At 29.8% G+C, this 11,946-nt stretch overlaps 1 protein-coding gene across 2 annotated transcripts in view; it reads left to right on the top strand.

Moving 5' to 3' along the window:
- Window positions 1-11,946, top strand: part of LOC125071070 (transcription factor kayak) — a 32,988-nt gene continuing 21,042 nt past the window's right edge. Inside the window, exon 1 of one of the 2 annotated variants that reach the window (XM_047681152.1) lies at window positions 1-254. In XM_047681152.1, coding sequence (XP_047537108.1) covers window positions 123-254 — 132 coding nt within the window. In that variant the 5' untranslated portion in view covers window positions 1-122. Of the gene's footprint in view, window positions 255-6,138; window positions 6,415-11,946 lie in introns of those variants that run through there. The other variant, XM_047681153.1, reaches the window with a different exon arrangement.

Raw genomic sequence — 11,946 nt, 5'->3', positions numbered from 1 at the left:
TAGAACATTGATTGTGAGAGGCTGATAGCTAGAAACTACGTTGTGATAATAATCTACGCGTTCTCCGAACACTTACGTAAACTGTGCTTGTGTTATTTTTTAAAAGTTTTCTAAAAGAACTCATGACGATGAAGTTAGAAGTTAGTGATAGTCATTCCAACCACTCTGATTTTTCTTGTGATAGCCAGTCATCGCAAGGATCTTCTACAAATGAATTTATATCTTCGGTACCGACGTCAAGATCCCTACTAACAGTAAGTCCCTATTCTTATACAAACATCTGAACTAACTATTAACTTTTTTATGTTTTATTTTATAAAACTTTCAAAAAATAATGCTTGAGCTATTCAAATTAATATATAATTATAAAAAAAAAAACGCAAATTTGAATCTGGTACCTCTACCTTGTATGGGTAAAGGTGTTTTCGTTCATTAATTAATTTATTATTTTGTATCAACAAAAAATGGGAAACCTAATTTATTTTTGTTGTAGCAAAACTACTACATAATTCATATTCTTACAACTATTTATCACTTCTATGTAGGAATGAGATAATCTTTATTATCATTTTGAGATATCACCTTTATCAGATATCACCTGATTATTCTGGAATAACATGTGTTAGTCATTTCACAAAAATAATTCTTCCATCATTTCTTATCATTCAATTACAATCAACAGATTTAATATTAATATTAGTCTTGTATGTATTACAAGTTTATGACCTAAAATATTTGATTTACTTCATAATGTGAACAATATTCTTTATTAAAAGTAAATAACTTAATAATATATAAAGTCAAATCCATCAATATCAAATATAAGTAAAATTGTTCTTTTTTTAATGTCCTTATTTAATATTATATCAATAAGGCCAAGTGTATTACTTACATAATAACAAGCTGGTATCCTCTTACAACATTTGACTTGCTCTGATTGTTAGAAGTATGCATGTTATGATTACTTTTTATCTGTTTTGAACCTAAAGTCATAAATATTTTCCATCAACAATGTATTATGTCTATATGTATTACATCCATGTACAATATATACTTATTATATATAAGTTATACAAGGTAAGCTAAATGCAAACAATTATTTAATAATATGAAATGTCTAAAAATAAAAAATCTATTTTTATTTAATTGTTATCTTCTTTATCACTTTTCTAATAAAGAGTTATATTTCTTAGTAAAAGTAAATACTGCTTAATCCATTGATACCCGTGATGACTTTATGACACACCTATACAAATATAACCCATAATATAATTTAAAAAAATGGTTCATTGCATTTTTATCAACAATAATATTTAACTATTTATAAACTAAATTGTATTAAAATTATTTATCAAAATGCACCACAAAATGAATTTATAAATTTATTTCTCATGTTGAAAATACGAATAACATGCAAGTCTACGAGGAATAGAAATATCCATATGAAAGATCAACTAACATTGGACAAGTTGTTTAACATTAAAATATATCCAAGCTTATGATAAAATGTCCGTATTATGCAGGTAACATAACATTATTATGTTATCATATTATGGGTGTTGTAACACTGATGTTTTTGTTCAAGGAAACACGTGTATATATTATGCACGCAAATACTGTGATATTGATATCAGCTTAATATAATAACCAATGTTGTTTTGATATTAAGACAGAAACAATATAGTTTCCCTTATAATATTGAGCTTTATTGAATATTATTTATCCTTAATACACTTACAGGATACTCATAATATTATGTATAATTTTATTTTAATAGTGATGTATTTGTGACTTGACAAAAGAATCTAGGTATCATAACAAAATAAATAATAGATAAAATAGATAACATAACAGTTTCATATAAATTATATCATCATTTGATTGATATATATTATTTTCCAAATAAAAAAAATCATTGCGAAATTGAAAATTGCAAGTCATCAATGTATTTTGTCATACAGTAAAAAATAAATTAAATATATTATATCTGAATTCATAATCTCTTTTAATGTTAAGGAAAACAGAAAAAATTAATAACCCATGAAAAAAACCTAACAAATATATTAAATATATTTATCCTATTCATTGAGACCAATGAACTTAACACAATACCTCTGCTGTTAGTTGGCGAGGACTCGTGTAACCTGCTGTTTTCATATGATGCTGTCAGGGTTTATACCATGATATTGTTATATCACAGGTTACTAAATTTCAGGTTACTAAGTTACAGCATCTTTTTATGTAATAGTAGTCCAGTTTATTAGGGATTTTACTAAATCTGATTGATGGTGTTGTACATGCCAATTTATATATCCAATATGTTAAGCAGATACCATAAAAAATATAACACTCTTCTCTGTATAAAAGTTTCTGCTGAGATCTAAAACTTGCCAAGAAATACTTTTTGTTATGTAAGTCAGACAGGCACATTTTATTTAAAAAAAATTTAAATATTAAATTACCGAAATTACGATAACATTTCTTAATATTCTTTTTTTATATATTTTATATCAAATTGAATATTAAATTGATAAGTGACAGCAGGAAAATACTAACAAGTAATAGAGGAAGGCGATGACCGACCGCAACTGACGTCACAGCTTCGTGGAAAACAGCTTGCCCACGCGCACAACACTTGTGCCTACAGTATTATTATTATATTCCACGCATCAATCTAATGGCTACCTTTAATATAATATTGTCTTGCGCCTCGATACTATGCTACTAAATTATTGGCTTCAGAATATCTTTGTGTAATTTTTTTTTACCGGAATGCTGCAATTATTTTCAACGAAAAATATTGTTGTATTATGTAGGTACTTAAGACATTTGTATAATTGCATTGCACTTTATAAATCAATACCGTACAGCTAATACAAAAACCTAATCTAATTTTTCAGCGACCTTGCTGTTGCTGTCCAACACGACTTTCAAGGCTGGAAAAGTAAAAAAAAAAAATGGCGGCAATAAGCGACTGCCGTCACATTTTGTACAAATTTTTACAGACATCGTTACTAGAGTATTATTAAATTTATTGTATTAATTAAGTTATAGTTGCCATTTGATATTTACCTTGACCTTTATATTTATATAGAAACTATGTCATTCTTGAATTTAATTGGAACTCTTTATATATAAACACGTCGTAGCTACTATCAAGTAGGTATTGAGAATAGGTACAATAATACACATTACATAGTGTTTGACCTAAATATTGGACGGACAACGATATCGAACTTCTATAATATTTAAAACAATGTTGTAAAGAAAATCGAAGTCATTTCAGAATTAGTATGGCATAATATTTGAATTCGATTATATTTTATTGTATATAATTTCTATGACGGAGCTCGATTATTATTTTTTGGCTTATTTATTTCAATGAAATAAAAGCTTCAAAAATTATGGGCGTGTGGAAACGGGCTTAGAGATTTGTTAGTACGATACTTAGTTTATGCTTTAACAGTTGTATGATATGATGCGATTAATTGATCTCATAATAAAAGTCACATACTATTGCTATTGATATCATTTTATAATTATTGTTATAATGTATCCAAAGCGATTTTTTGTGAAATTAATTATTTCCTAGTTGACAACATTATATGAAATAACACATGCAATCTCCAAACTTCCTTATTTGATTTAATGATGTTTATTAGAATAATAAATATTCTAGTTTTAGTACATTAATGAAACAGTTTTTCATAATTATATTTAATTAAAACCCACATAAATTGCGATCCTTGTAAGGATATTCATTTTATACAAATTTAGTTTTATGGATATATAATAATATGCTAAAAAATAATGACAATGTTAATCAAAAAAAAGTTTGTATTAATCGTTTATATGAATTCACCTTAAGACAATTCTATTTAATATAAAACAAGGATTGATTTGGGACTTGGCTCGGGTTTTAGGGATTAGTCTAAAGACTAAGAGCTAAAGCTCTTAGGTATAAAAAGCAGATTATGTCCTTCCTTGGGGTTCAAGATTGCATCATACAAAAAAAGTAATATACCATAAAATTCGGTTCAGTGATTTAACCGTGAAAGCGTAACAGACGAACAGACAGTTATTCGTATTTATAATATTAGTATAGGTTATTTTATTTTCAATCTGTTTATTTTGTCTCTATTGGAGCGTTTCCTCAGAAAAGTTTGTCAACATATGGTATTGTTATAATTTCTGCAATTTCTGAGAACCACCAAAAACAACATTATATAAATGTTTTAGTGTCATTTAAACGTCAAAAAATACTGTTTACTTTGATCAACATCGCGCACCGACAAAACAATTTTCTTTCAGTGGGAACGCAGCTTACGAAAATGTAAACATTGTAACCATAGTTACCGTTTGTGAGACCACGTTTATTGCTGTCTATGATTATATCGCTTATTCGAAGAAATGGGGTGAACTTGATCGCGTGACCGTCGAACTGCCCTTGAACTCCTAGTTTGTATTTACATAATACTCTGGTATGTTTGAAGTTCGTAGTCATGTGAACCTTTAAGGGAATTATAATTATGCGCTTATGTTATAGTACCCTTAGTTTGCCATACTACTTACTCAAACTGATTTCACTCAGATATAATTACTGATATATTTAAAATATATATTTGATCAATCCAATATGGCAGAGAGTTCAGTTTCATCAACAATTTTATGTGCACGAAAGAGATTTTGATGATAACATCTATATTTATATTTTTCTTATCAAAATCTATTACCTATTTATAGTTTAATATATTATCTATTTAATAATTTGTTGTTCATGAGATTAGCGCGTTCAATAATATACATTTTAATAAAAAAGTCTGAAAAAATACTCAGAAGTCATCAACAGTCTCCGTTTTGTGATAAAGTTGTAAAAAATATGTCTTTCGTGATACAATTCACGTGAGAATGGTTTCCGTTCAACAATGTTGATTTTGTAAAAACAATGTTTTATTTTCCTTTCAAATATGACCCAATAAACCAATTATTATTTATTGCTTATTTACCTGTTCTTAGTATCCTCGAAATCCGTTAGGTTTTCAGAATTTTATAACAGATATGAAGAAGGAAATTGAAGTTGTACAAAATTGATATCAATTTGAACGTTGATATAGTTTCCTTAATTCTTAGAATTCTGAACGGTGTTATCCGTATGACATTATAGGTACCTAGTACCTGCTTATATTATGATTGTACAACCTGTTGTTTGGCCGTCAGACAGTTTGGTTCCAACTTTTACTGTATACATGACATAGTCCCACTTCCTTGATATCCATTAAAATTAATTACACCGTTTTAAACGTAAGTTAATGTACTTACTGATATATTTCTCAATGGCTTCAAAAAGGAGGAATCGGATGGTGTTGCGTGTATGTTACGCAACATAGACCACTGTATATGCCAATTGTAATGCAATTTAATTATTTAATCAATTTATTTTATCCTAAAATGTTAAGATTTGTTTAAAAAATATTAAAAACAATGAAGAAAATAATATGTTCTACTGCATTTATTAGCAGATTTAATTATTAGTATTAGGAGATAGAAGGTTTTATTTCAAAATACGAGTATTTATGTTAGCTAATGGTATAAATATGGATGAATATTGGCGCACTTGAGGTATTTTCTGTTTACGAGTATTGCCTATGATTCATCTTTTTTTATCCATTGAGTGATGTCGGCTATTTTATTTTGCATATACTATAACGTAATAGTAAACTATATTATGTGAAATAATGATCTTCTGTTAGTAATGGACAGGGACATGTTAATTAAAAACGGCTAATTACCATTTTGATCGTTCAAAACTTTGTTCATTTATACCTGTATTTACTAATATTTAAATTATATCTTTAGATGAAGTAATAGTACTATTTTCTAAAAAAAATCTTTTCTGACTGATAATATTTTCACAAAGTGCGTGTCATGAAAAAAGTATTTACTGAATCATTGAGAGTTTCTACGATTAAAGAATTATATATAAAGAGACAAAATGTATTTGGCTCGGTAAGCGAATTGTTCGAATACTTAGTGAGTCTTGTGACATAAGACATTTCGGTAGCGAAATGTTGTTTGCGCGTGCGCGGTACGGTCTCCACTGATCATACAAAACCAGCCGCGACCGCGCGAACTGACTCAGTGTGATATTAAACATTCTAGCTACGCGAACGTATTTGATAGGAACATACGCATGAGTCATACTGTTATCAAGAAGTGAATTGGCACGCCGCGCCTGAAATTAAACACTTTCGTTAGTTTTTGAACCTTTGAGGGTAGGTGTTTTGGACGATTGTTGTGAAAACAGTCTTCATGTCTCGGCTGGTACCGTACCAACTCCCCAGCAGCGAGCAAGACGATAGTCTTATGTTCGCCACCATGTTCGACTACCAGATAGAGGATTATAATAAGCCAAAGGTGAGTGATTTGAATTTATTGTCGTCACTGCAGTATTGTTTTTGAACTTTGGCGTTGAAACATTTACGTCAATCGACTTACAAACAACTTTCCAAAAGTTGCATTAGCTATGAAGTTTGAACTCAACGTTGTTTTTCTAAGTTACCATTGTTAAAGGCATTTGCACTTATATTATTTGTATTTTCGAAGAAAGTTTATTTAATTTAATTCAAATAATACTTAATTCATCCAAAAAAATATGACTTTCAAAATCTGATGTAATAAGTAATTTTGTTTAATATGAAATAAGTGTTTGATTTGTAAAATGCATGAATATTATTCTTAACTCTTATTGACAATGCTATGCTAATACAAATGTTTTAATTAAAAATTAATTAATTTTGAAGTATTACATCATATCATATGTTGTACTTTTATGTATTATCGTTTTGGTGATTCCGTTTTAATCATCGAGTTTCGTTACAATTCAATATTATGATAATTTATATTGTATTTTTTGTTTTATATATTAATATTTATAATTCATATAGAGCTACTTACTTTATTGATAATAATGAAACAGTTCGTGTTATTTATCATAGATGGCGTTATGGTCAACAAAATTATCTTGTATGATTTTTATATTAAATAAATAATATCGTCACCTCTTAGATAAAATAATGATAATTTTTACGTATTAGGTTGGATTATTTACAATTTATAATTTTATTTAAGTAAAAAAAAACAATCTAAGTTTATCTACAATTTTATTCTTCGGGAAAATACCTGATCCAATTTCAATGAACATATCTCTTAAACCATCTATTTATTTAAATGCTCAAATAAAATTTGGTCATGTTTAATATGTACTGTTTTTAACAATCGACCAAAACTAGTAACGTAACAGTTCGTGCCAGTATATGACGTCATCCGATGACGTCACGTTCCCCACATTACTATCGGCCACCGATTGAGAGGTTCTAAGTAGTGCGACCGCGACCGCGCTACTTTAAATTAATTTATAGCAATCCGTCTATAATAATTCCTTTAACATGTTTTATTTTAATTTCGCCTGTTGCTTTTGGGGGTTTTCACGAATTCGTTTTCAATATTTTGTTTTATTAATGATTTTCCTTAAAGGTTGTGTGTTATATGTTTCTCGATGGTTGGTAATGTGAGTTTAATCACGTAGCATTAACAATTAAATTTTAAGCGTCATTTTCCTCTTTGTTGATTCGACCGTTTTTAATATACTTATAATCGATTACCTACTTTTCTTTGTAATATAACTTAATAGTTTTTTTATTATTGTTTCTGTATTGGTACGTTTCTTTCGTTTCTTTTATCGCAATATTTGTAGACAGACGTTTCCTTCGACAGCAAAATGTATTTTACGATACAAGTAAGATATAAGTCTCATTTTTGTTTTAGAAAAATTAGTATGTAAATAACCTAATGTATCAGGAAGCGTTACAAACCGCAGACTTGTTTACTTTCCAAACACGTTTTGTAGGTACCAATGCTGCATGAATGAAATCCTTGGGCTTTCCCAATGTGGTGCAGCGTAGAATTTGACGCACCTAAGCTTTGATTCAAATAGTTCTGAGTTTTACTTTGTTTCATTTAAATTTATATAACCTTTGTTTTATAAATTCAATTTAGCTATCGACTGTTCTAGAAACAACTGATCTTTTAAGATCTGATAAACGAGTCTATCAATTGCGCAAGATTACAACCGGACTTGTCGGCAGGCTGGCGGCGCGCCGGTAGCGATGGTAACCTTTGCGAGGCGAAAACTTCAAGTCCGGCTGACTTGACCTACATCGTTCTTGTGAAATTTCTCCTGCACTGTATTGCTTCCAAGAACGCACGTCCGCCTGGGAATCCCAACACGCTATGCTCAGCCGCAACTAGTTTCGGTTTACCTGCATTTAATGTTTCTGAAAACCGATCACAAATAATTTAGCACTGTAATGAATTTAATATATAGAAACGAATAGTGCGTTTAAAATTTTTCTTAGCATTAACAATTTATAGTTGTAAATTAATTAGTGGCCTGATTAGGATATCATTGGGCTGACTAGTTGAATCGAGCAGATGGGTTCGCTTGACCGACACCTATTAAACGGCTGCAGCCAATAAAGGCCGGATGTGGACAATTTGTTCTAATTGTAGTCGACTTAGAATCAACCATATGGAAATACTATATCAAGGAATGATCTGCGAAAGACTTGAGTATTACTTGTAGGTATTTCGAATGTATTGATGACGATATTTCCAATATTAAACGCAATTTCGTAAGAAATATTCTGAGTATTTCGTAATTGTTAATATTCGAAAGAAATCTTAAAATATTTTAACCTTGTGTTGACATATGTATGAGACAACAGCGTGCCAACTAGAGATTACCATAATTATAATGTAAGTAAATAATCTTTATTGTACATGAGCTCCTAGAACTCTGTGAGTCATCGTTAATGTCGCCAAGTCGGAAGTAGTCTATGAGAATTTATAACATTTTTTTAGCTTACACAAGCTATATTAATATTTACAAGATAAATGTATATAATCATTTGATAAAAAGCTAAAGGAACTTTTAAGACAAAAAAGTAAATTTAAAGCATATTAAGTGTGTATAATATAAAGGCTATTCTTAGACGAGGTTCACCTTTCGGACTGACAAAGATCTTAAAACTTCACCGAAATGCCCGCCGGCACTGTTTCCATCATTGCATTTCTTATCTGACTAGTATTGCATATTTTCGATAAGACGTCAAGTTTTTTTCTATCTGTTGAAAGGCTCAAATAATCCATTAACAAAAAGTGGATTTATGGAAATGCACGTCAAACTCGAATAACATTGATAATCTATGAATCCGGTGTCAAATAACACAAAACATATAGACAGATAACATAGATATAGACATACATACATATAAACTGTCACTGAACGTCACTAATACCATTCACACCGATTTTAGCTGATAAATGGGAAGTCGAGCAGACTAAATTAAACATTGATTAAATAACAGTTTGCTGCCTCTCAACTTTTTTTATTCGACTTTTATTTTAAATTGAGTCGACCCGACTGAGGTTCAGTCGGGTCGACTCATAACCAATTGTTGAAATAATCGGGACAACTGTTTGAATATTTACATATTTTTATTCATGTTTGTGAAAAATAAATTTACGGACAATGGTTTATAAAAATACAGACGAAGAAAAAATAAGTAGAACGAAGTCAAGACGGTATCTTAAAATACACTAATATAGTAGGTTATACCTTTTAATTAACATTAATGGTAAATTTATTTGTTATGGTTTTATTTATTTTTTTATTTATTCTTACGATCTCCGACAGACATGACAAATGAACAATATCAATGATTATATTACACATTATATTAACACGATGATAATTGTATTTATTTTTATAGAACATAATATTTAATACATACATATGTTATAAACATATGTATTAAATATTATGAAATTAAAATGAAATATGATTTTTTAAAAGATGTCTGTCGAAATATATATTTGAAGGCGTAGGTGCCTTAATACTCAAATTACTTCAAATACATATATTCTTTTAAAGTTTAAAAATTACGACTTACTAAAGAATATTGTCTATGCAAGTCCTTGTAAGTCTTTACAAAAAAAATGTCGAAAGTGGTAGCTGTCGATCATAAAGTTATAGTAGCCATTTAAGTAGTTGTGCAAGACAACAGTAAAGGTCGGGATTGACTTCTTTATTACCTCCGTCGAAGATAACTTGACCAGTGTTATCCATTCTGGTCCATTACTTAAAGTGTTGTCCATTGTCTTCCACAGATTTCTCTACTTTCTTTAGAAGTTACAGTCCCAATGGCCCTTACAAATCTTAAGTGATTATGTAGACCGGTAAAAGCTCTTTGTTTTTTACCTTTGCTCACAATTTCACTAAACAGTTTTACGAGTAGTAAGTACTTACTTACTTATGTATTTTTAACCAACATTACTGCAAAGGAGGTTATCAGTGCAACGTTTATTTCGTGGATGTTTTACGATGGTTTATTTAAGGATATATGTACATTGTACATATGTATATATACGCGCCATATTAATTAAAAAAACAATAACAGCGCCTAAAACACTTTTGTATCTGTCATTCTGTATGATTTCAATGATTTAAAATTTAAAGAAAATATGCTACCCCTAAGGGTAGAAACTAGCTAGGTGAACCATCACTTGTTTCTATAAATGTCGCTGTCTCATTTGTCCAGAAGGGCGTTCGTCCTACGGCTTTGCACATTTAAGTAGCCTAAGCAAGGAGAATCTGTTTACATATGAACACTTACTCCAAACGCAACTGATAAGCTATTCTGAATATATAAATATTATTATTTTGTTTACATCCAAAGTTTTTTAATTACCGATAGGTTACAATAAAATTCTTATTAAATTATATCTGGTTGAACAAACAAATACATATATAATGTATGGCAACTTTTGTTAAAAACTTTTGTCCTTATAAACTTAAGTTATGTACAGTCATAACTCAGTTCTCACACTATGTCAAGCTTTGTTACCTGCCAACAGAGGCACGGGTACTATGTCACCGCGCCTGCGCACTCACCCTGTCACTGTAACACCACCCACGTCGTCGTCTGACACGGCTTTACATTTAAATTGTTATTTTTGTTTTAAAGTGATAAGGACTATCACAACATTTCTACTGTGATCAATTGAAGCTTTGCAAAAGTAATTTAAGAAATAATGACTAAGTCTAACATTACAAGATTTCTTTAATCTGCCTTTTGGTATTTTTCCGTTTTAAGATGTTTTTATATAATTTTAGAAAAAAAAATATTGCGGCTAAAGGTTTTTTTAATGATTATGACATATGGTCAATGCTGTTTATAAGGAATAGTTTTACCTTATTAAGTTAAAGAATTTTCTCATAACATGTACGGTTGTTATCTAGTTTCTCATGTAATTATGACCTTTGTTGTAAAAATATTATTCATACATGAAAGAAAAGCCTATGACAGAATGAAGTACTCTTGGAATTTATTATTCCGATTAAGAAATAAAATATTCAAATTATTTCAAATTTTAGAAGGTCAATCTGTCTTTGATTGATGCTCCTGGGTCGTGCATTTTAGTCACGGCCGCTTCTCAGCGGTCTAACAAACGCAATTAGAATTTTAAAAGAGCCGTACAATACAACCCTCGAAAATTCTTACGGTATACAATTATGAGAATTCCTTAAGTGTTGTAAACATTTATCTATAACCGTAAACCTTAAGTGTCTATTTCGGTAAACTTATTGTTCGTTTCCTTTATGTAATTAGAAAACAAAAGATTCACATAATACCGCAAACTTGTCAAGTTCTCATGGTCCGTTGTAGAAAAACTGTCAAAGATGTCTTAAAGATTTCGTGTAGTCCTACGGTATTGTAGCGGTAGCCATTCCAGCGGACGAACTGGGTGCCGAGTGACTCATAAAACAGGCATGTATGGTATTTGTCGGACATATAAAACATGCCGCGAACAATTTCATTACTAAAC

Source organism: Vanessa atalanta, chromosome 18 (assembly GCF_905147765.1).
Source record: "Vanessa atalanta chromosome 18, ilVanAtal1.2, whole genome shotgun sequence".
NCBI lineage: Eukaryota > Metazoa > Arthropoda > Insecta > Lepidoptera > Nymphalidae > Vanessa > Vanessa atalanta.
Note: the sequence above shows the minus strand (reverse complement) of the source record. Positions and strands in the feature narration are given on the sequence as shown.